This window comes from Toxorhynchites rutilus, chromosome 2 (genome assembly GCF_029784135.1).
Source record: "Toxorhynchites rutilus septentrionalis strain SRP chromosome 2, ASM2978413v1, whole genome shotgun sequence".
Taxonomy (NCBI): domain Eukaryota; kingdom Metazoa; phylum Arthropoda; class Insecta; order Diptera; family Culicidae; genus Toxorhynchites; species Toxorhynchites rutilus.
The window spans coordinates 156,655,513-156,682,598 of NC_073745.1; the positions used below are offsets into that span (position 1 = coordinate 156,655,513).

General features: G+C 36.1%; 1 protein-coding gene across 1 annotated transcript in view; it reads left to right on the forward strand.

Annotated features, from left to right (window-relative positions):
- The first annotated feature begins 401 nt into the window (after window positions 1-401).
- Window positions 402-27,086, forward strand: part of LOC129764528 (uncharacterized) — a 43,566-nt gene continuing 16,881 nt past the window's right edge. The window contains exon 1 of the mRNA XM_055763703.1: window positions 402-1,116. Within this exon, the coding sequence (XP_055619678.1) occupies window positions 1,096-1,116 (21 nt within the window). The 5' untranslated portion in view covers window positions 402-1,095. The remainder of the gene's footprint in view (window positions 1,117-27,086) is intronic.

The following is a 27,086-nucleotide window of genomic DNA, read 5'->3' on the forward strand; positions in this document are numbered from 1 at the left end:
GGAGATTGCAAAGGTTCGTAAACGCATTCCAAGTATTATTTTTGTGTGTGCGTCCGTCACCATCTGTTGGCTGAGGCAGCACACCTGACTCCCTTCAACGAAAACCTGGTCAACTGAATTCCCGCGTATTGCTTTCTGTGAACTCGCGTAATTTCACAGCGATAGCTTTTCTCTGAGTTCGTTCGTTCTCCGCTTCTATCTCCCGCTCTTTCTATGGCTTACTATAATATATCTTTCCACCACCGTTCCGTATCACTAAGTTTTATTTTACATTGTTGTCCGAATTTCAGAGAGTAAAAAAATTACTATGATGCGAATGCGGGATGTGCTTAGCCTTTCAGACTGCTCTTTCTGCAAGCCCTCCAACTAGGGGAGTCACTCTTTTGTTCAATTTTCACCACTGGCGCGATGTCAGTATCTTTTGAGCTCTCGGACCGTGTGGAGTTGCGACGTATACCGTTACGTGGACAGTGAACTTTTTTAATTCAGATCGACACTCTCGTTCCGAAGTATTGTAGCGGTGGGGGAGAAACGCTTCGCCGGTGTTATGAATCACCTTTGCGTATATCTTTGCATACGGTTTACGTATTCGCTAGAAGGATTTCGACAACAAACCGGAAATAGGAAAATGAAACTCACCCCGATTGTGTCTTCTTACTGAAAAAACGACAAACAGTTTAAGTGAATTTTGAACATCCAAAAGATTTGGTCAAGTGAAAATTTGATGCAGTATTACGAAGTTTGGAAGCGTGTGATTGTTTTTCGTGAATACTTTCAGAAAGGAAGGGGTGTGCCGATACCCTAGTAATTACAAAACTAATTTGGAATCGAAAATGAAAACAAAATAAACCAACGACATTGGATGGAGAAAAGTGGGTTATTGCAAGTGGGAAAGCGGCGGTAAACGAAACAATTTGCTAATAAAAAATAAACAAAAGAGAAAAAGTATTCAATACCGTACTGGTAGTTTGCAACTGTCCTCTGGTAATTGAAGAGTATACAGGTTTGAGAAATAGTCGTTGCTATAAATCACATTAGACCATTGAAACAAAACGGATTACTCTGCACAAACGTTATAAACAATAACGGGGCAAGATGAGACAAATTGGCATCGAGGTAAGTGATGTACATCAATATCGCTCTCATTAGGAAGTTACAATGAGTCCTCTCATTATTTCCAAGCGAATGGTATTTTTCTGATTTTTTTTTAAATTGAATTGGTTCTTGTAAGACAATGCACATCCGTTTATATTCATGAGAAATGCGAAAGCTACAGTTATTTTTAGTTTTGTTTGTTTGCTGTCTTCTCGTATTCTATGAGTAGATACCGACAATGAATATTATTACAGGTAAACTTCGATATAACGTACATTTCACTTTCAAAATTGTACGTTGTATCGAATTGTACGTTATATCGAAGCATAATAAAGTACGCACAAACGTAGTCTATAATACATGATTGTGTTGCTGTTTTAGTAAATTTTATGAATAACTTCAATCAGAAGACGAAGCCAGTCTGTCTCATGATGTTTCCCTTCGTACTGTTGATTAAAGCTTGATTCATTTAGAATCAGGAATCACAAAACCAGCTGTATTTCGGGATTGATTAAAGGTACAAAACTTATTTTAGCGTCACAATACAGATAATTCATTGTTCTATGTTCTATCAGAAAAAAAAATTAACATTTACACTTTGGATATGTGTACGTTATATCGAGGTAAAATGTACGTTATATCGAGTGACGTTATATCGAGGGTACGTTATAACGAGGGTACGTTATATCGAAGTTTCCCTGTACCATGTAGGGGAAAGTGGTCACCCTAAGTAATATGTTCATTTCCTGCGTACCGCTACAATCTCCAACTTTTTATTGTTCAATATAGCAAACGCTTTTCGCTAGAAAAAAAATAGTATATTTTCATCCTAAGAAAGAAGTTGTAAAATCGAACTTTTTTTCAGTGTGCGATTAAAGTGGGCATCTGGTGTGGGTAAAACGGGCGCTTGCACATATCATGCTAAATGGGATAGCATTCTTCTTCAAATTTGTTCTATTCGTGTCTTATTTATTCTAGTTCAAATTTGTTTAAATCGTTATTGAAATAGCAGGAAATTGTATGAAATAAGCTGGGCCTATTCAGCCAAAGTCGTAATTGCAATTTTCTCATACGTAGAAAAACGTATTAATAAAATGTGTTTCGCTGTGCATAATGAGATTTGGTTCGGGTGGGTCCTTTTTCCAGTGTCAAAGTCACAAAAGAGGCCAATTTTAGAGCAACATGTAATAAGGACTATCAACTTTAGTAAACAGACCATTGTAAGTCGTTATCCATACCTGACCATTTTACCTCCAAACAACAAAGTAATTTCGATGCGAGTTATCCGCTAAAATTAAACAACATATTTGTTCACCTCTCTTAGATTATGAGAACAGTCGGCCAAACTGATGCTTTGTCGAGAATATTAGGCCGAATAAACTAAATTTTACGAAGAAACCCTCAAATACGATGCACACGAAACTACTACCGAGAAAGCGATTTATGCGACTCAAAAAACACGAAACTCTTCAAACATGTGGCCTACTATCAATCAAGCAACTGACCACTTGACCCCACTGATCACTTTACTCGCATTTCCCCAATGTGGTTGGATGAAATTGGAACATTAAACAGTTCTGATAAACTCAGTCTGACCAAATAGTTCAGGAATAAAAACGGGACACGTAAACCCAAAAAACTGAACAATTTATTTTTTAAATTTTAATTAGTAAATAAAACCGAGAATAAAACCAGTCAATCAAACATTCTTAGATGTACCTCTTTTTGTCTCTACAAAGAAGGAAAATGTATATGCTGAAGGGACTTTGCGAAGAAGATTATGATTTTCAGAAATTTTGTCATAAAATTTGTCACATTCCAGATTAAATTTCTGTTCGCCAATTATAATAGCGTTTATGTCGTGACATATTCTCTATTATAGTGACTTTCAACACATTTCGGCTGGTTCGTTACTTTTACTTCCATTTTTGGAAGAATGTCGGGAGTGAGAATTGAACGTGATCTCTGCGTGAGAGGTATGGATGTTACCACTGCGCCCGATCGCCTCCACAATATGTCGTGACTTTTCTGTTGTCCAAATATTGATCATCGTTGAAAATTTTTTTAACTGATGCGCTTCTACCAGCCAAACACAGAACAATCAGTAAGCTACATGAATTCCTTAAATTTCTGAAATTTGTTTTCCTTTTCCGAAAACCCACGACGATCTGCAACTGGTACGGATTATATGTTCCAACTTTGTTATCTCATTATTTATAATTCCTGTAATCTATATAAACAAGGCATTTAATATAATACTGTTGTGTTTCTCCTAGACTAGCCTCCCATTTTTCAATGTACTCTAACGCAGTATCATAATGATTTTCCACAGTTTTGATAAATTTAGCCTCTTGTATTTCACCTGAATCAACTAGTCCTACGTCAAATCGACGTTCTTCAGTAAGGGAGCCAAATCAGAAAATATGTCACGTTTTTGTGAAATAGTTTTAACGTTGATAACTATTTCTGCTACAAACGGACATTGATGATTTGCATACCAATCAAATAGGAAATACTCTGAGAATTGTGTTAAACATTACACATCCTCAGTCCATACTTTTTTTAAATTAACAAAAATTGGAAACATGTCTATTCTCCCATATATTTGTTCCGTGCATTTCTGTGCTCACCAACCGGTGTTTTGTATCCGAGAGTCATGGAGTCATGAGGTAGAATTTTTATATATCACTGCGATTGAGGCCTTCGTAAATCGTTCGCTCGAAATTCAAATGCAGCGCTCGTTCGTACGGATTCTGGAGAGAGGAGATATTACAAATCAGCCCCGCCCGTTTATAACTTATTGGGTATCAATTGTAATATACATTCTCGCTCCAACTAGCAAGCAGCTTGTAGTCTCTCCTAATGTAACGATTTTGATCCATACAAAGTTTAAGAGCAAAATCATTTCAGAGGATCGAAAAAAAAAATCTTGTTTGAAAACAATCCCACTCCTGAGGAAGCGATCCTCTTCATTTTCCGCAAAAAACCCATGTAGAGGGATTGTCTGACGCACAATGTCTTTTGCGACAGATGATGATGATGATGGCCCATCTCATACCCTTACAAAGTTTTGAGCTGGATGATTCATCTTATAGATAATATTTAAGTTTAAAAATATCAAGAGTATTATAAAAAAGAAAACAAAGCGAACCGGATTTGTTGCAGGCATAAATATCTATTAATAGAACAGTAAAAATAGGCACAAACTGCGAAAAAACAAACAATGTTCCTATCTATATTGATATTGACATAGTCATAGTCTCAACCCAATGTTTTTTCCAAGGCATGTCAAGAAAATTTCCGACCCGGGAAGATCCTTGACAGATATGATTACGTACATTCAATCCGTAAGTTAATATGATTTTGTAGAGATGTAACTTTAAATCAAAGCGAAGCAACAATATATTTGTGCACAGACCGTCTGACTGCTCAATTGAAACTCTCACTCTTACATTTTCGAGATTTTCCAACTCCTATACCTTTCAATTTTGTCCCATAGAATTGGGCTTCTAGTGGCAGGCATAGGCATAATCAACCCTGCAGTGAAGTGTAAAAAATAATCGATTCTCACTACTATTTCAACTTACCCCCCAGTGTAGAAAAATGGGGTAAGTTGAAATGCTCAGTTTTCAAAATCACTACACTTAACACCTGACGGGCAATTCTGGGGATCCCGTCGATGAAAACGAATGGTATACCCAATCCAGTAGCTAAACGGTTTCCATGGCCGGTCTTGCACGGTGTGACGGGGCACTGTCAGCAAGAAAAATCACTTTGTGTTCCTTTTTCTGATATTCCGTACGTTTTTGATGCAGAGCAGAGTACTATTCGATCAATTATTTTCAGTAACGTTCAATTTTAAGAGTTTCACTGATTTTCGGCAACTCCATACACACACACACCAATCTAATTGTGTCAAAAGATCGAGTGGTTCCTAGATGAAAGCTTCATTTTCTTCAGCAAAGTTTGATAGTTCATGTCACGAATTATGTTGATTTGACAATGAGTGACCTGTTTGCTTGTTTGTTTTCAACGTTAAACTGGGTTTAACAGGGAGTTACAGGGTGTAAAATGAAAATCAAAAAAGTGCCCATGTAACGAAAAAATTCAAGATTTTGAACGTCATGGTTTTCTCGAGAAATTCTCTCTTCATGTGGTCAAAATGCGGGACACAGTGACTTAAGGCTGATTTAGACGATGCCAGTCAGCGCTCTAGTTGAGGTATCCAGTGAACAGAGAACAGACACTCTGTCCAAGTTACTTGTACCAGTATCGAACAAGTAATTGGCCTCTAACTTGAACAGAGTGTCTGTTCTCTATTCACTGGATACTTCAACTAGAGCGCTGACTGGCATTGTCTAAATCAGCCTTTAAGGAACGCCATTGAAGTTCCGATGGAAGCAATTTTTTGGAGAAATCGGAACACTGAAGTTTGCAGTGACCATTTGTTGAACCACAACCATTCACGAATTAAATTTAACTCTGGAATTAATTACGAACAATCGTTTTATAATGGAATCTCAAAAGTCAAAGGTTAGCCAGTCAAGTTTACTGGGATTTCGGAGGCGAGAAGTCACAGACTCCCCCTTTGTTCTGTTTGGCGGTGAAACAAAAATGTGGATTTTTTGGCTTTCTTGAATGAATGAAACGCTGTTTACTCTTTGTACTAATTTGTTTCACAGTGTTGCTTTATTCAATCATGATTGCTTTAGTATGTAAAAATCATTCGCAACTCAGGGCTAGGGCCTCATTGAGGGCTAGAATTGAACCTAGTTATTTGCATTGTAAGATTGTACATTATTCACCGCAGCTCGCACGTCTATATACTGTGAAAGTGCTGACAAAATACAATATTGTTTTATTCTTTCCGTACAATAATTGTTGTACGAAGTGTGAGAAAAGTACATAACTTTGACATGTTTGTGCGTGTAATTCGACTCTGATGCGTTGTATACAAGCAATCGTGTTGTTTGGTTGGATTAACATTAAATATTTGGCATATATGGTAACGAAAACTATTTTTGAATGGAACAATCGTGTTTTAGATGGCTACAACTGCATAGCGTTCATTGATAACCCGGCAACGATCGAAATCTGCCACATTGAAAAAACAAAAATCACAAATTAAAAGTAATTCGATTGGTGTGCTACTTGCGTGAGAATAATTATTTCGCCATATTGGCTAATGAATGTTATTGTTATTCTCTTTGATTTTGTTGATGAAACAGTGGCGTTGAAAAATTTCTCTATTGAAAGAAAAATTTTAACGCTTTCGCGTGAGTTCTGTTACAATACTAAAAAATTTATTCAAAAGTTTCACAATATATACATGGTTCCTTAAACTAAGATTGACGAGGAACATCTCCTCTCTCTCTCTTGAAAACCGATAACATATCGGTTTCGTTTAGATCATCTACCTTCCTTGTCCCTTCTTCTAGCGTATGGTAACGTGCAGTCTGAGACGGCTGCACTACCCTAAGAAAATACCTTAAGTTTATAGCACCTCGTCGGTGCGCCTATCTTATTCTTGGATTTCCCCTTTCCATCCTTCGCTCTAAATAACATCCTTTTATTTTATTACACCCTGCTGGTGTATCTGGCTGAGCGCAGCTAGGGATGGAAAAGGGTAATAAAAATGCATCCTAAATGATGCATGCATTAAATTGTTTACCGGACGCTATTTAAATATTCGTCCATTCTGAATTTATGACCGGCAATAATTTCGAACTACAAGCGTTTTCTAGCCTAACAAAACACTTGAGCTCTTACATCTTTTAATTGCCTTACATTGGTCCTTTCTAAACGTTTCTATACCTCGCTTGGAGGTCTTTTCTAAATATAATCTCAAATAGTGCTTATCTTATGGATCTCTAACTCGATTCGCGATAAGCCTCAGCTGTCCGTAACATTCCGGACTCCGTAAATCTACTACATAGATTTACCAAATTCTTCAGTATTATCATTCTTTTCTACATTTTAATTTAAATTTTTGATAGTCGTTCTACATGTTCTAAATCATATACATTTGCTTGAACATATTTCCATCTGTAGCTGTATCGCTTTATTCTGTGTTTTATTGTGTGATTTGATTTCACTCACATTATTATCTTTTCCTTACACTTACACTTACAAGTTTATACTAGAAAACATAACTTATTATTTGTTTTATTAATAATAGTATTTTTTGTTTCATTTTTATTCTGCATACAGTTATGCAAACTAATCGTAAACATTCGTAAATTTCGAATAATTGCTCTCACTAGTAATTTGATATAACCGTTAATTATATAAACTAACTTCAAGTTTCTTTTTGGAAAATTATTCATTGAGGTTCAGTGTTATATAATATTTTCCATTAAAGGAAATGCAAATTACATTTTCTTTTCTCTTATAAGATTTTCTTTCATCAAACACAACGTTCTATTTTAATGCTAAGTTATCTCGTTGCCAAGAAAGGAATCTTGAATCCAACATCCCTTTGCTAGTTGTCTTGTTACATTGCTGATATTGTTTTTCTCAAAACATCCTTTTGAAATAATTAGTCAATGTGCTAATCTTTTGGTAGTACAATTACCGTTCCTTCAGCAAGTATTAACATTAAAGTTTGTCTCTGAATACTAAATCCAATTTTAAAGCCTCAGTTCTCATGTAACTGTTCCGACTAATCATATAATACGACTGATCGTAGCTCACATAAACTTTTTCAAGTCGTTTTCTTTATGCATGCAACTCATGCTCTCATAGTGTGATATACTTTGAAATACATTTAAAAATTTCATTCAATTTTTTTTTCCTGTTACTTGTATTCAAATAACTCATAATGTCATCTACATTGTATAGTTAACCATCTCCAATCTTTCCCTCAGTTAAGACTGGAAGCTATGCTTTTAATATTCATTTGAATAATGCATTGATCATATTCTCAGCAACTCACATGCTGAGCTTCGCAAACCACTTGTTTAAAAAATCTTTCTTCAGCATCTCACATGCTGTATTTCATCAACCGACTTACTGGTGATGTTGTTACTCTCAGCAATCCACTTGCTGAGTTTTAAGCAATTCACTTGCTTAAAAAAGAAACTTTTGGTTTTGACCCCTTCAGCAAATCACTTGCTGAAGGTTAAGCAATCCACTTGCTAACAAATCAGTCTTCCAAATTCTTCATAGCTGTATTTTTAATTTTTTCTACCATCAACTAATTTACAGTTGATATCGCTCCTTTCAGCAATTCACTTACTGAGCTTTGAGCCAATCATTCGTATAGAAACTGGCTTCAGCATATCACTTGCTGCGCCATAATTTTTTCTTTAGTGGTCAATGTATATTTTTCAGCAGAATACTTGCTATACTTTTAACCCATCAGAGTAATGTTTTGAGCATTCCAAATGCTTAACGCTTGACCAGACAGTCTCTTCTTTTTTGCTCTAATTGATATTTTGGACCTTACAAGTTATCATTTTATTGGGTCCATTTTATAACGAAACAATTGTATCTTAAATTGTATTAAAGTCTTTCAGCAGCTCACTTGCTGAACTTCAAGCAAATCATTTGCCTAAAAATATTTTCTAATTAATTCAGTTAACAGTTTTGTTAAATTTCCATTTTAAGATTTTCGTCTTTATATTTTATCAAGCTTAAGATTTTCTATACTTTATATAGATATAAAGAATATCAACATATTACAAACGTTGAAAAACAAACTTTCCAACCTCTATATTAGAGAGTTTATAGTTTTGATCTACGGTAATAATTTCCCTATCTGGGCCATAATTTTGCAAATTGCGGAAACATATAATGAAAGAATCCGAACTCATATCTTGCGCTAACTCAAGATGTATTGCTCTCGTTGTCATACAGGTAAATAGACGCCCCTAATACTTAGGAAACAGTCTTCTAAAGATTTGAAAGTTATTCAGAGCCATAATTTTTTTGGTTATAAGTAGTCCTATTTTATACGAATCTATGGCTTTTAACTATAACGATCGCATTATTTTATATGTGTTGCCCTATGACTAAATATTGTCAACATGTCACAAATTTTGCAAAATAGAATATTCATCATATTTCGTTAATGATGGTACAATAGTGTAACTCGCGGTTACAGAGTGGAAGTCGTTTTTGATACGACGTCGAGGATACTGGTAATCTGGGGTACAGTATTTATCGAGATTTCCAATACTATAATTATCGACTGAATATGATTTTCTATTGTGGGAATTATTTCTCCTTGGAAGAAATGAAGATTCATTTATAAACAATTCCTTTGGTGTTATTTCTGGCGCTACCTTCCTCGGAGGCTCAATAACACAAATCTCTATATTTGTTGAGTTTTCAAATTGTATGTTAGCATCTTGTGATGAATCATCCATCTTGATGATAACACTTTTGGTTTTACATTGGCTCCCAATTTTTGGGATGAACTTTGCACTTCTAAGGAATTTTTTAAAACCTTCACGCCAGGCTTTCGTCTTCAAATAAAATTTTGCTAATATTTTTGTTCTATTTCTGAGGACTACTTCCTCTACTGCTACAGGTGGTTCTATTTCTTCAAACCGTTTTTCAGTTGGGTATTTTATTTTCTGTTCAACAATCAGTGTTGCAACAGAATTCTTAATTAATCCAGTAGCTGGCCTTTCCCATTCTGGATCTTGAAGGTTGATAGATAGTTTTTCTATCTTAAAATTTTTAGCGTTTCCATTATTGGAATCCGCTATTTCTTTATTTGCAGATATCTCATCCGCCCTGACTTCATGCATCACGCATGGTTTTTTCTTTTCCGCCATAATTCCTCTTTCTGTGGAGGTTTTCGTATTTTCTTCTATCACAGCCCATACATCTGTGATGATACCCGTTTTGCCTATTGCGGGCAAACTATTCTCATAATCAGATTCGCGTTTTGCGACTGATATGGTTTTAAATGGCTCTTTCCTCACTGGGAATGAGCAGCCATCTTCACCGCTCTGAGGACTAACATCTCCTAGTTTTTCATTCATTTCAACTTGTATCACTTCAAGTTTGTCTTCATCATCTGAATCTTCTGACTCAGATGAATTGTCATTTTTCCTCCTCATATACCTAGCCAACTTAGGGTTCCACGGAGGAGGTGCAATTAATCTGGTTACTTTAGATGATTCAAATACTTTGTCATCTGAATCATTACCTTTCCTCCTGCAATCAACTAGATCAGGATTCCAAGGAGGAGGCTTTTTTAATTGATGGCATTCCTCTGAGTTTCTAAACTCAGATTCAGAATTGCCATTTACTCGCCTATGCAATTCACTAATTACCCTAAATGGAGGCGGCTTGGTTGGCATATCCTCCTTATAATAATTTCCCCACCCACTAGGATATATGCTAGTAGCGAGTATTCCTATTAAGTCACTTATTCGCACTTTCTTCGAATAATTATATTCTAGATCTGTGCATTTGACACAGATCCACCGATCACCCGTTAGAGGGGCTTGCTTTAGATTAGTGCAACTCAAGTGGAACCATCGCTCACACTCGCAACAATAAATCATCTGTTCCTCATCAGACTCGTGACATAGGTGACAGTGACCCTTCACATTACGTGTGAAGTATTTAGTGGTAATCATCTTGTATGTGTTTTCCATATTCCTACTAATTTTATTGTTTATATTTTAATGTTGGCTCACTTGACCGTACGAATTTATTCCTTTATCATTTCTTTGCTCTCTTGGCCCCTATTTTAAAAACTCCCATGGTTGCTATCGCAACCCCTATAATTCTTAATATAGATTAATTCTATACCTGTTTTTCGATTAACTCATCTGGTGCTGGGATACTACTGCTGCTGCTGGTGCCGACTGGTTCTTGAGTGGTCCAAACCTTCTGGCTCGGATTGTTCTTGTCACTTCTGATAGTGCCAATGCTGGTGCTGCTGCATCTAATGCCACCGCTTGCTTCTGGTTCCGCTGGTTGACAGTTCCTGGTATCTCTAGCGATGGTCTCTCCGATTGTGCCGAGGATACTGCTGCTACCTCTTGCTTCTAACTCCACGACCACGTGCTGCTGCGGCAGTTGGTCATATTTATAATAACTGCCTTCTGGTACTTGAATTAACATATATTTATGTGTGTATATAGCATCCACTGCTTTAGTAAAGTTCGCGAAACGAATACACTCTTTAGGCATCCACTGCCTTAGGAAAGTTCGCGAAAAGAATACACTCTTTAGGCATCCACTGCCTTAGGAAAGTTCGCGAAAAGAATACACTCTTTAGGCATCCACTGCCTTAGGAAAGTTCGCGAAAATAATACACTCTTTAGGCATCCACTGCCTTAGGAAAGTTCGCGAAAATAATACACTCTTTAGGCATCCACTGCCTTAGGAAAGTTCGCGAAAATAATACACTCTTTAGGCATCCACTGCCTTAGGAAAGTTCGCGAAAATAATACACTCTTTAGGCATCCACTGCCTTAGGAAAGTTCGCGAAAATAATACACTCTTTAGGCATCCACTGCCTTAGGAAAATTCGCGAAAATAATAAACTCTTTAGGCATCCACTGCCTTAGGAAAATTCGCGAAACGAATACACTTTTTAGGCATCCACTGCCTTTTGATAAAATTCACGAAAGAAATGCACTTTTTAGGCATCCACTGCCTTTGAGAATTCACAAATTCACACTTCTCGCATTCACTGCTGAGAAGATTTCACGAACATCACCTCTGGCATCCACTGCCGAGAAGAGTTCGCAAATTAACACATTTTGTACTTAAATAAAAGGAAAAACTTGTTCCTCTCTGGAGCCACCATGAAAAATTTCTCTATTGAAAGAAAAATTTTAACGCTTTCGCGTGAGTTCTGTTACAATACTAAAAAATTTATTCAAAAGTTTCACAATATATACATGGTTCCTTAAACTAAGATTGACGAGGAACATCTCCTCTCTCTCTCTTGAAAACCGATAACATATCGGTTTCGTTTAGATCATCTACCTTCCTTGTCCCTTCTTCTAGCGTATGGTAACGTGCAGTCTGAGACGGCTGCACTACCCTAAGAAAATACCTTAAGTTTATAGCACCTCGTCGGTGCGCCTATCTTATTCTTGGATTTCCCCTTTCCATCCTTCGCTCTAAATAACATCCTTTTATTTTATTACACCCTGCTGGTGTATCTGGCTGAGCGCAGCTAGGGATGGAAAAGGGTAATAAAAATGCATCCTAAATGATGCATGCATTAAATTGTTTACCGGACGCTATTTAAATATTCGTCCATTCTGAATTTATGACCGGCAATAATTTCGAACTACAAGCGTTTTCTAGCCTAACAAAACACTTGAGCTCTTACATCTTTTAATTGCCTTACATTGGTCCTTTCTAAACGTTTCTATACCTCGCTTGGAGGTCTTTTCTAAATATAATCTCAAATAGTGCTTATCTTATGGATCTCTAACTCGATTCGCGATAAGCCTCAGCTGTCCGTAACAGGCGTATTGATACATTTCTGTTTATAACATCTTCTAGGTAAACGCGTTGCTCTCAAAATACCGATTGAGTAAAGATACGAATATAGAGCAGAGAAAACGAAAACATTCTTCGTTTATATACAAACCGGCTTAACTTTCTTCCGTTGCACGATCCATTCGCTGTTTTTTGTTTTGTTTTCTACACTACGGTAAACACTATGCGTCTCATACATTGCCCATATACTTTTCGATCTATACGGTTCACTTTCGATCTCAACTTATCGCTTTATATTTTTGCAAGTGAAACATATTTAGTTTTTGTTAGAAATTGACAATGATAAATTCTCACTATTCTACTGTTTTTCATGTGTTTATGGCGACAGCTGACCGGTTCTTTCCTGCAATACCTAGAATGGTCGTCACTCCATGGTAACTCCAGACTAACTATAATTCCGCGGATCTACATATTTCTTAACCAGAAGTTGGAGGTTTGTAACTAGCTCCAAGGGTCACCGACCACGCGAAACATTTATTTATTTTTATTCGAAGTATTCCCAGTTTGATTCTAGACACTTCGCTCATCTCTCAGGCAAATTTTCGATTCCTTTCCAATATTTTTTTTTGTTTCGAAGAAAATCATCCGTCGATCTATTTTTCGACAACATCTTTATATTCGGCGAAGTGCTGCTGCTGCAGTGCATGTCTCATTGAAGCAAAGAGGTAATAATCTGACCGGATCAAGTCTGGAGGATACAGCGGTTGTGATAACGTTTCATAGTTAAGGGATATCATTGCATCCTTCACGGCTTTTGCGCCTATGAGTTGGCATTTCAATTGTCTTCGGGTACATCCCGGTTTTTTTTCATCAAAGCAAAGTTTAATTTAACGATTATGTCCCATTTACCCTAAAGACAGTTACCCGAATGACAGCTACCCGAAAGGCATTCACCCGAATGTAACAAATACCCGAATGCGACAGGTACCCGAATAGAACATCTACCCGAAAGCCACAAATACCCGAATGTAATATTCATAGCTATATTTATTTAGAAGGTTTTTTCATATTTAATCCTGATGAGCGTTTTAAAACCTTTGGCCCTGAATTCTCGCTTGTTGTGTGCTAGTGTTTTCTTTACCTTTCACCTCAAGTCAATCCAAATCTGTAATTTGAAAAAAAACATTATTGTTTTGCAAGACATTTCAGCTTTAGCATATGGTATAGAAAGTTTGGTATAGTATAGCAATAAAAATGAAAATTGCTGACAAAAGTAACACGTACTAACTAACATACGCTAGCAGGAATAAGACATTTTGAGGTAGGAAATTCGGTTGATAGTTATTCAAATAATATGATAAAATTTACTTATGAAGTTATATGTATCGTAAATAAAACACTTACTTTCTGGCATTCTGAACTAAGACGCATTGATGGTCTCAGCGCATTAAGCTCCTCACTGAATTCCTCCCACGTTTCCTTAACCGGGATTCTATTTGAACTGCCTCCACAAATACCTCGAGCAATGTTTACATTCGCATTCATTGGTTCAACGAGTCGTTCAAACAGATGGTGATTTGTCTGTCCACTCGTTCTCAGCCACTGAAATATGCGCTGGAAGTAAGTTTTGCATTGTAAATTATAACATGATTAATATGAATAATGTTGGATCGAACACTTACCTTGTATAGACTATTCTGGCAGCACCGTAAAACAAATACTGATCGAAACAAACGAACTGTGTTGAACATTGCATATATTCAAGCGTTTCCTGAAGGAAAATATCAGGGACGCAAACCAAAACAAAATAATTCTCTGAAGATATGCAACAAGTGAACCAAACAACTCGAAAAGTTCTGACACTTGCATCGATAGCTATCACTCGCTCGGTGCTATCGAATTGCTCGATTTCTATAATAGTAAAATAGAGCTAACGAGCAAAATTCTTATCGCCTCGATTTCTATAATAGGGCCCATTGTTTGCTTTCCTATTTTAGACCAACACCAACATAAGTTAGTATAAGGTAGCTAGTTCACCTTCCTTTGTCCATCCTTTTGTATGCAAGCTAGTGAAAGTATGCGAGAATGAAAGCTATCAAATGTTTGGTGAGTATGTATGTGAGTGTGCTTAGAACTAACCCCGAGTAAGCCGCGGGTAATCGTTTCATCAAAGCTAATTTTTTATTAAGTTTAAGTTATGTATATTAGGGTGCCAATGAACTCAAATTTTACCGTCTGCAACACTAATAAATGAAGTTCGAATGAGCTAATATTTTGCATAGGGTATATTATCGCGTAAATCAACATTTCGCAACAAGTTCCGAATGAAAAATCGAGATAATTATTTTTATTGGCGTCTCGTACTCCGAAAAAAAAAACAAAGTCCCAGTTCGTCGATTTTTGACAAAAAAATTTTTTCGATATGACGACGTTTTATGCAATTTTGAGACATTTGGAATCAACAATTTTTTTTTTCGAAAACCCCGATTTTCTTTCCCCTTGGGTGATTTTTCGGTTTTCAAAAAACTCAAACTGTGACCGCTTTGCGCCACTCTTCCTTAAGTCCGATTGAGCTGATATTTGGCATAGGGTGTTTTTTCGAGGTGGTAAACATTTTGTATAGGGTAACTTTTTGAAATTTTAGGGTCGATTTTTTTCCCATACATGCATTGGCACCCTAATGTATATGCTATGATGGTTGATTGACCAAAATTTGCCCCATGGGACAGCTGAGCCTTATTTATTTGAATAAAGGAAAAAAACAGTATTATTACACAACGAGATTTCAGAGTATTTACGAGAGACAAGGTCACTCGAATATCATTTATATGGATAGAACGTTTACCCAATCCTGGAATGAGAAAGGAAGGAATATTCAAAAAATAATTAAAAATTTGTTAATCATAGTAATGTTTACCACCCGGCAGAGAAGCTCAAAGTCTAAGAAGGAATAGTTTTAGTAATTATTGAATCAAGATATTTTAATGTAATGAAATTCCCATTTAGCGTGGATAAGGAATCAAGGTGACCCCAATCCGCCGAGGTGACGCAATCCGAGTCGGATACCGAATCGCCGAGTGCGAGCGTCGGATGTAGAATTGGGGGATGTTTTGAAAAAGATCGATCTTGACAGATCGATTTTCTAAACGGCGCAGGGTCGATTCACTGATTCAATCGGTACCAAAGAAACGATGTTTGAAAAATCGAATGCCTTTTTCCAATTTATTTACTTGTTCTATGTAAGTATTGTCTTCTCTTTAAACAGGAAAAAAATTTCACATTTCTATCCGAACATCAAAGGCATTTCAGTTTGATTCTCAAAATGAAGGTAACAAAAAAAACTTGAAGCCCAGAAAAAATGTATTTTCCAGGGCATTCGTCTTGAATCGCTCCCTCCTTTACCAAATTAACGTCAATTCCACATGAATTACAATAAGTTTCTAATTCGTAGGTCATCTTTAGTTCTCAATCAGTTCAAATCACCCATTCGAGGTGGTTTCGACCATGCCATGACTTTCCGGATTTTATGAGTTGAAGCCAAATTATTCAATTATCACGGTGTTTTTGTCAGCACTTGTATGGAATCATAGAAGTCATAGATGAATCAGACTGACTTTGTATGCAAGCTTAATAAGCGATCCAAATGTTGACATTCTGTTTTTAGAATTTGTTGGGTGGTCTTTGGTGAGATTACAATCGTACACATGTACATTGAAAAACAAATCTACAAAGAGTTTATCTAAGATCGGCAAAACCGGAAGAAAAAGATCGATTTTCGCGATATTTTCGGATACAAAGAATCTATCCAAAAATTCTGAAATCGGAATGGAAGAGATCGTTCTTCTAAAGATCGATCCAAGTTCGCCCAATCAATCTGGTCGGACGACATATATTTGCCTGGGGCATTATTATTAAGACTAACAATTTAATAATAACTAAATCTAACACTAGATTGATTGCACAGGATTAGGATTTAGGACTAGGATGGAGCGAGTGGGGTAGTTTGGATTTATGAGGAGGGCAGGAATCAAACAGTGATATAATTTCTTTTGAGAAATTGGTAAAGAGGGATCATTAGGTTGAGGTCGCGATGAGCTCCAACCGGTAAGTCAGATTGCCTTCCTAATGCCCTGAGTGATTCTGATAAATGAGCCCTGGCAGAATGTAAGTTTGTACAGGACCAGACCACAAGCTCGATATCATGATAACAATCACCACAAACACAAATATTACTATCAACGACTTCATGAAAGATATATCTCAAAGCAAAAATTAACCGGGCAAACGTAATGCACCAGACGCTCGCTAATGCTCGGTCGAATCTAACTAAAGGATCGTCTCCTATGTTCCAAACTAACCGGGCAATCGGTGGAACACAGGTTTGCTTGCGAGAGGTCGCCGTTTCCGACGGCGGGTCGGCGGCCGACTCGGATTGCGTCACCTCGGCGGCTTGGGGCCTCAGAATAAATTTTATCACGAAATAATCAATTCATGATAAAAATTGCGCTGCGGTGGTAAGTACGTAAGTATATTTTTCATATTAACTCTGTTCCCATTTTAAAGGCATTTATGCTTTATATTTTTTATGTTAAAATTACCTGCTTAATTTTTAAGATATTCCATAACCCGTGATTTTTTCTAAATGATCTCTTGGTTTTAAAAAGCGCTACGGAAAGGAAAGACGACGACATGTCAGTTGTGCCTACACTTATTTGTAAACATGACACAGCGAAGTCTTCAACAACATTTTCGAATTTCCTCATTACAATTTCTCTACTTTACTTAGCATTTTTGTTGCTTTTTCATGTTGTTTGGAATTAATCTTATTTGTCAACAGGAGATTCGACAAAACTCATAATCTGATTTGTCGGAATTTTTCCTTCTTCATTCGGGTAAATGTTGCATTTGGGTAAATGTCGCATTCGGGTATTTGTTACATTCGGGTAAATGTTGCATTCGGGTATTTGTTGCATTCGGGTAAATGTGTTTCGGGGGAATGGTATTCGGGTGAACGGGGCACAGGCATATTTACCATATGTTGTCGGAAGCTATCTGTATTCATCGTGTTTCACCCGATTTTGGTAGATTATCCCGGACAATTTCAACACGCATAACTCGCAGTCTGAGAGATGGGAAATACCATTTTACCATATTTCTCTCTGTTAATGTCTAGTTCTTCGCATATTGTTCAGCAAAATATTTTGGTTTTCTCGTTCTTCTTGCGGAAATGAAATCATGTTTATGGTTTGAAAAAATTGATGATTTGTTTCGATGATATGGTTGCAAAAGATGCGTTGATATTTGTGTTATCGAATAGATTATTAATTTTTTTTTCAAATGCTTCTTCTATTGGAGAGTACTGATAACTGACCACGTACTTATCTTACAAACCTTGGAGATGCAGCATATTTAGATTGAGTGATTACTTTGTACGTGATCGACGGAAATTCGAAATTCGAACATTGAAAGAATGTACAAAAAGCAACAAGAGTAATAGAACGTTATCAACACACCTTCACACCATGCCTGTCCATCAGTGATTCAGGATAACTTTTTCGTTGTTAAGGTGTTTTTCTGTTGTACTAGAAATTTTAATGTCTAAAAATTACATATTTCAGTTGGAGCTAATCGCTAATCTCACTATTCTGTTGACAAACTCATCAATTTTAGCCAAGTAAAACTAACTATAGGGGTTATGTAACTTTGAATTCGTTTGACATTAAGAATTGATTTGCGAAATATCGATAACAAGTAAGTTATTGGTTTCACAGGAAAAATAATAATGGTTAATAGATTTTTAACTATCATATTATTGAGCTTCCAGAAAACTAATCGATCTTGTTTTTTTCCATACTCATTCCAATGCAATGATACCGTATTAGATCCCATTTAAACAGTGCAATGAGCTTTTAGCCAACAGCTGATCGGTGCTTTTTTTGACGCAAGAGAAGCTGATTCAGTTATGTTACTCAAAAGCGATATCACGTATACTATAATTTTAGGTAAAAAAAAAGAATCTTGCCACATGAAATGAATTTGAGAATACAAGAGTATCACATAGCATTGCTTTAAATTAATGTTCTTCAACGAATAATAACAAAACAATGAAGGAACAATAAATAACATTGATATAAAAAAATTCCGCTCCACAAACAGTTTAGTGCCTTGAAACACACGACTGATCCATAAAGTGGCAAGGCCAATTGATGATTAATAAAAAGCAGGCGAGCAGCATCCCGTCCAAGATATACTTTACTTTCATTTTTTAAGAGAGTTTGCAGAACAGGTTGCTCACCTTGTCGGATGGTACGGCGGCAACTAGCCACTAAAATATGACCACGGTAAAAGAACATGGGAAGAAACAGTTGAGAAAAGTAAAAGTGGTTTCCTCTGCTGGGGCGTTTTATCGCTACCGTTACGACGAAACCGACGAGTCTCATTTTTCGTTAATTTATAATGATATGGGAGAAACAAATTAGATGCTACAGCCAAAATCGTGTAATGATAACCTGATTACAGCACAACACAACAAAAAACCGTTAACAGGATAAACATTGTGAAATTGAGAAAAAAAAACCGTGATTCAGTCGTAACTGATTACATAAAATTGTAGATGAGTTTGAATATCGGATAACTTAATTGGTGAATGAAAAAATGCACATAATTGCATCCGCAATGTTACAGATGCGTTAATGTTGTATGTTCTACATATCTCAATCAAATGATTGACAAAACACCATCCAGATTTCAATGATTAAAGGGAAATTAACAACCGAAATCATTCCTTATCATAATTTGTTGCCGTGTATATGGTCTACCTAATAGGTAGATTCTCAAAACGTGTACCCAACATTCTTCAAGGCAAGCTTTGATAGTCACGAGTGATTTTCTTTTACGGAACGAACCTTTCTCAAAAAGCCAAGGTGAAACAAGTTGCGTGTAGTTAGATTCAAATATGTGTTGAAAGGTGTGCTACTGATAAACGACATGGTGTGCTCTTATCAGTCATCCGACTCAAACACGACATTTTTGCAACAAACATTTTCTGCAGTAGAATAATGATAAAGCTCGTCAAGTGATGAATTTTTCGACCATTTTTTATTTTCTCATGATAGAGTAGTATTTGAAAACAACAGGTTTGGGGCATTTTTCGGGTGTGGGTAAGGCACCATACACATATGGATTTTGGACACCACCACCCCTTACGTGACGCATGTCGTATACCTAAAATATATAAAAAAAAAACCAAAACAAGAATGTGAGATGGCTCAAGTCACAGTATTCTCGAAGGTGAATGGCGTGACTAGAGTTTGTCATTCGATGTGATTTGAAGTCGTGTCTTCATTTATTATCGAATCATGTATCAAATAGTAGGAAATAGTTAGAATCGATATCACTGTTTGAAAAATGTCAAAAGTTAAAATGTTAAAGACAAAAGGCTTCGAATATCAATCAAATGTCTTTTTTTCTGTACATGTATATTTTTGAAAGGCGTTGCAATAGAGTATTGCCTAATTAGGAAAAAAGCTCCTTCTCTGTCATTATTATCCCTGTTGTTGGGAGTTTATTACTGCTACATAGTTTGTATTCAGAAAGAGACACTGGTGCTGAAAGAAACTAGTAATCTAGCTGTAGCAGTACTTTAAAAATTATGCGAAACTAGATTATTTAATAACATAGCGATTTTCATTTTCTGATAATATCAAACCTAACTTTCACTATCAGTTTCTAACTAAGAACACCCTAAACTAAATCAACTTAATGTTAACGTGTAACGTTCAAGCTTAAGATTAAGCGCATTTTTGTGCTAATGTATTTGTTTCGCATTAGAAATTTGTAAAACATGCCATTATTGATACGGTTTAACGATGGGATGTTGACTGGCTAGTGCTAAGAAAGAGTTCATTAACATAGACCCTGCCTTCCACATAACAGACTTCATGTCGAAAGATACCATTATCCATCTGAGCGCATGTATTCTCCCAGCCTGAAAGTGTGAGGCAACGTAAACAAGGGGAGGCAAACAATTCGCAAATGTTTATTTATGCGAACCTTGAACAATAGTACCGCCAGGAGATACATTTTTAAATGTAAACATTATAAAAGCGGCATTTTCCTGCGTTCCGTTGTTATGTTTGAATCTACCGCTTCATTGAGTTTGCTCGAGTTCGAGTGACTCTTGTTCAGCATCCGAAACGTGTAGAGACTGAACAAATCAATTATGATGATGGATGAGTTTTTCTTTGTCCGTTGCATCCGATGCTTAATTAATTACAATGTCTATGATTGATAAAACCGTTGCATATGGACACTTCCAATTTCATCCACAGAGATAATGTGTTTTGGAGAAATCTTCAAAACAAATTCTATGTTAAATCATTTCTGCGCCGCGCACTAATCGACTAGGATTGCAACTTCATATTGCTTCATCATAATGCAGTGCACGCTTCCTATACCTGTGTAACAGATTCATTTGCCATTTTCGGCTTATGTCATGTTTATTTACGTGTCACGGATCGGTTAAGTGTGTTCGCATGCAACAACGCCCAATTCACCGATTGATCGATATATGCCAACTTCGAAAGCAGATGTGGTTAAATTGTAAGATACGTTTTTGGCTTTCTTTTAGTAATTCAAGATTTTTGGAAATTCAACAATTGTATTTAAATAATGATTTCCAATTAAATAGAAATTAAGTTTCAAAAACTTGGAATGTTATTAATATCAATTATATATTTAAAATGTTTAAATTCCATCAGCGTTTCCAATCTATATAGGGGAAATGCGGTTAAAATGATCAGGGTTAGAAAAATGAACCAGTGCTCAAACTTCAATAATTTAACTAAAAACCAATTGATACTTTTTGGTTATCCTATTCTTAGAACATTTGAAGCTATTTAAGACACCCTGCTATGGAAGAAACTGTCAAATGTAAAAAATAATAAATAAAACAGAAATTTCTCTCACGGTAGCCATTCGGATGGAATTGTGCGTGCATCGTATTTGAGAAATTGCCCGTGAAATTTAAAATATTCGACCTGATATCTCCGACAAATCATCAGTTTTGACGACTGCTCACATATTCAATGAGAGGTAAACAGATTTTTTGCTTGATTTCAGCGATTTATTCGTATTCGAAACTACTTTGTTGTTTGTGACAAAATGTGCCACCACCGGATAACGACTTGCAATGTTATGTTTTCTAAAGCTGATATACCTTATACCACACGTTGCTCTTCAAGGGGTTCCTTTTGTTGCTTTGACCCTGAAAAAATATGCCACCCCAACCAAAACTATACCTCAATATGTGAAGCGTTATGTGTTTCTCACTACGTTTTTGTATGTGTGAGAAAATTCTAATTACTACTCTAGGTGAATAGGCCCAGATTCATACATATACCTGCTTTCTCAATAAGGATTTAAACAAATTTGGACATGAAACAACGTATAAATCTAACCCATTTAGCATAGTGGTTCATTTAACCACCACCACAATATCTTGAACAACAATAAGTTAAGCTATAATATTCTTCGAAGAACGGAGATTGTAGTGGTATGTGGACGCAGTAAACGGACATCTTCCCTAGGGTGTTTATTTCAACCGCTTTTCCCCTATATAAAAATGAACTTCTGTTTGTCTGTCTATCTGATTCTTATGGACTTGGAAGTTACTGATCGGCGTGAAAATTTGTATGTACGGTTTTTTGGGTTCGGGGAAGGTTCTTATAATAGTACCCTCCATACAAATGAAACACAAATTACTGCATAACTCGAAACGGAAAAACTCGAGAACTAATCAAGTAAATGGAACCAAATTTGGCATGTAGAGAGTTTAAGGAGGAACGAAACGTACCTATGGTGAATGGACACTCCTCCCCCTTCTCTACAAGGGGGCTGCCATACAAATAAAACACAAATTTCTGCATAACTCGTCATGTGTCAAAGTAAAGGAAGCTCAGTTTGTATTACCATTCTCATTCAGAAACTGAAAACGAGATACCAAAAACGATCATGATTCATGATTATTTTTTTACCAAAACTCGTGTTATGTGAAAAATGTGTTCAGCAAACTTCGGCTATTCCATGGTCATCCTAATCGGCATAGTGAACGAACCATTCAAGCTATAGTTATCAAATGATGCCTGAATTTGATTCTTTTGGACATTGAACAACCGACCCTTATTCGCAGATAACTTAAAAGGAAGAATAGTGCTACCGTAGGTGTCAATGTTGACCGTGAATTGAACATTTTGTTTCATATCGTGAAAAACCTGATAAAAAACCTTTTTTCCTCTAATATGCATTAAATACATAACTAAGTGTGTTACTTTTCAAAAATAAATAATTTATTTTGGGAAGCGCTGCCAGTTTTTTTTATGTGGAGGAAACGTACCTCGTAAAAAACGCCTTAATTGGAAAATCCGCGTAAAAAAAACAGGTCACCCAAAATCCACGCAGCACTAAGTTCCTCAGAAGCATTAATTACAGGACTTGATTATATACAGTCTCCGATTTCGTTTCACTGTACATAATCGAGTCAAAAATTTTTTTTCTACATACGAGGGCGGTCCGATAAGCACTTAGCCTCCCCAGCAAACATTAAATCGTATAATTTTGCATGTGCCACGTCTTACAAGAAATCCGAATAAATCATAATCGCATATAATATCAATCAAAGTATGTATCGTGTATATTTGAAATCGCATAAAATGTAAAAACTCGATTTTATATACCATTATCAAATTGAGTCGCAATTCGGTATAATAAACATCAATTTTATGATGTACATTGTCGTAAAATATATTTAATCCGCAATCATATTAGATCCTAATAAAGGACATATTACATCATATTGAAATGTCAATGAAATGCTGATGCACTTGAAAGTTTTAACCGCTGTTGAATTAAATTTCAGATAGCCGCGCGAGATAGCTGGTGGATGACAATCCAAACGACCGGATTTCGAACCCACATCGGAGCAGTTTTCACCAAACATCAATCTGTGCCATTTCAAACATTCATATTCCACTCCCAACACAAGTCAATCAAACAATTATTATTTCTACAAACATAAATACTCATATATAAAAATGGCGATTCGAAAATATTTTGCGCCATTTGTTTTTTTTCTATGTCTGTAATAAATCGTATATGAGAATGGCAAAAGTCGTATTTGGTGCTTTGACAATTCATGAATATATTCATATTTCAATAATTTCAACATAATCGCTATTATAGCCGGTCAAAGTTGCATATTCATCCAAACAAATTCGGTAGGCATTTGCCATGTATGTATATGGCCTCCACTTTTGCATGCATATGCCAGGCGCATTATATGCCAACCAAATTTTAGGGCATATGATGTTATATATACGCTTGTTATGCGATTTAATGTTTGCTGGATCATCGCCCGATGGCGGCAGTATCGTAAAAGAGATTACTTATCGTGTAGTACATTCTCGTAAACGACTACTGTCGAATTTTCAGCCGAATCGGACTCGTAGTTTTGTTTTGACTTTGTTTGGAAGCGGGTATGTCCGCGGATTTTAGAAAAATGGAAAAAAGGGAAATGGCGACGGCGGCACGGTCAAATTGGTTGAATTGCACTACGAAATGCTGTCCCATCCACCGTGTTCTCCAGATTTGGCCCCGTGTGACTTATTTCCAAACTTGAAAAAGTCACTCGCCGGGCAGAAATTTGAGTCGAATGAAGAGGTCATCGCCGTCACGGAGGCCTACTTTGCAGACCTCGAGAAAACGTATTTTTCAGATGGATCAAAGAAGTTGGAGTATCGCTAGGTCAAGTGTACCAAGTTAATAGGAAACTATGCTGAAAAATAAATCGTCACTTTTCCAAAAAATTTGTTTTTTTTTGTAGGCTAAGTACTTATCAGACTGCCGTCGTATACGTCTCGTTTTTTTGAATATAAAAGAAGAATTTAATTTTTGTTCATATTTGACGGAAAAATCGCTCTACGGTTTATTCTTTGACACCCACCTTCTATCTCTCTCAATTACGCCGCAATATCGTTATAAATAATTCCTAGTGAGAATTTCATCAAAATCATCAAAAATCACGATTTTACTCCACTGTACTTTTAATAGCCAATTAAATATTACCTTCACATTGGAAAATTATACTTTTTCTTGAAATAAGTCATATTTGTAATTGAAAAAAAAATTCAACCTGTATATAATCGAGCCCAAAATTGTATAGGGTCTTTCAGATTAAACGCTCACGGAAAAAAATCGAATAGCTCCTTATAAAAAATTCATAAAAATATAAAAAATTATAAAAAAGCTTTAATGAAACTTTATCCTCTTATGGTAAGAATTTCAACATTACTCGTCGTTAGCTTTATTTTCGTTTTTTATAAATAAAAATCGGTTCACTTTTGTAGAAGTTATTAAAATTTGTTGCGTGAACGTTTAATCTGAAAGACCCTGTATATAACCGAATCATATATAATCGAGTCAGTATATAATCGAGTCCAATCTTTACCATCATTAGCTCTGAGAAAGCATGAGGGAGGGATGTAATATTGTTCAGGTTTTTTATGCGGTACCTGCGTAAAAAACGCGTTTGTCAAACAGTTCATGAGCACCTTAACATAAAACGGTCCTATTTTACATGATTCAATTTTGTTTGGATTTTACTTGAAAAATCCAAACAAAAAATTCTACCTACTTAAAACTAATAACTGATACTTAAACTATTTACATATTGAAAGGCACGAATAATGCCACGATCCGAGAATGAGCACCTCACTCCATACTCTTGACAATTTTGATAAACCTAATTTCTAGGGTATCCCAACTTCCGCAGCGCCAAGACGGTGCACAATGGTCCAGCAGGTGCATTTAAGTGGAAATTAGCATTTAGAGCTCGACAGTTATCCTCTAGACAAAAACTGGCTTAGACAAAGTTGTTACATATGATAGAGCGCTCATTTTTATGTTATCAAAAATAGCGTGACCAAAATTGTCGATGAAATAAAAAATCTAACTTTCTTATCTTTATAGATAGAGGTAAACATAGTTCGACAATGTTGTAGTTCCAGCGCTTTTTATCTAAGTTGCATTTGGGAAACCATGAAAAAACGGGGCTTTTTACTCTAACTTTTATATTTAAAAATCTACATCAAAATTGTTTTCGTACGACTTTTAGAGCTTATTAATTCCAACATTTTGCGATGCAGAATTTGTCAATATCACAATCCTGCTCAAAGTTATTGGTGGGTTTTCATCCAAAAAACTCATGATTTCAATTATAATTTACTCAAACACAAAAATAACATAGTTTTGAAAATCACATATTACAAAGAGTGAAATTTGTTCTTTAAAATTCCGTCAACAAACATTTTTTATGTTTGCCCCAGAAAGAATGACAAACAAATGAAAAGAGCGTGTTTTTTGGGAGGAAATATCAATAACTTCGACTAAAGTTGAGATATTGACAAGTTCTGCGTCGCAAAATGTATGTATTAGTAAGTTCTAAAAGTTCTTTCCAGGCAAAAAACAGTTTTTTTTTTCATGGTGACCCTAACGCAACTTAGAAAAAAGGCGCTATATCGGTTATTTCAAAAGATAGAAAAAAAACTTTGTTCTTCAAATATGTCTCAAATAACTGGGGCTACAATATTGTCGAATTATCTATAAATATAAGAAAGTTGTATTTTTTATTTCATCGACAATTTTGGTCACCCTATGTTTTATAACATAAAAATGAGCGCTCTATCATATGTAACAACTTTGTCGAGGACAGTTTTGGTTTAGAGAATAACTGTCGAGTTCTAAATGCTAATTTCCACTTAAATGCATCTCATTCGTGGAATCCGAACAAATGAAGCGTTCAAGTTGGCCCCAACACGAGCGGCCCTTAATGTGTTAAGAGGCTTTAAGCATTGTATTTCATTCAATGAATCTGGTTCTTGTTCTGTTCTTGTTTTTGAAGGGACTTTAACCCAAAGGTCAGTCGTCCCTTGAATCTGGTTTGCGAATGACTCCTATTTTTATATGATCAGCCGTTGCGATGTACGTGAGAGGGGGTGGAGCTAGCGATGGAAACATTCGGCTATTCTTTTGTGTTGGTGTAATTTTTTTGTGCAGCGCGTGCTATTACGGGAGAAAGAATTTAATGATGTGTGTAACTCAATTGAGTTGGTGGATGGTGGACCTCCCTTTACAGAATCCAAACTGCTCCTCAAGGAAGATATCATTATCATCCCCAAAAAAAAAGTATTCGGCTATGGATTGATCTTCCGAACAGTTTGGAGAGGGCAAGCTCATAAGCTGTAATTAAATGATTTCCCCAGTTTCAGCGCATGGACAATTCCTACAAAAATTGGCCTCTTGAGCATCCCGAATCTCTCACTCGTTGGACCATCCTCAGAGATTAACGTAGAAGGAACGTAGAACTAACAATGACATTCAATTCAGAATAATCGAACCTTCTCATTCAGTGAGGTACGATGGCGGTTCGAATAAGTTTAATCGTGTTCCATGCCAGTGGGTCGAAAATGGGTACCAAAACAGGTGTTGGAGTGCATTGCCCTAATTAAAGTTTC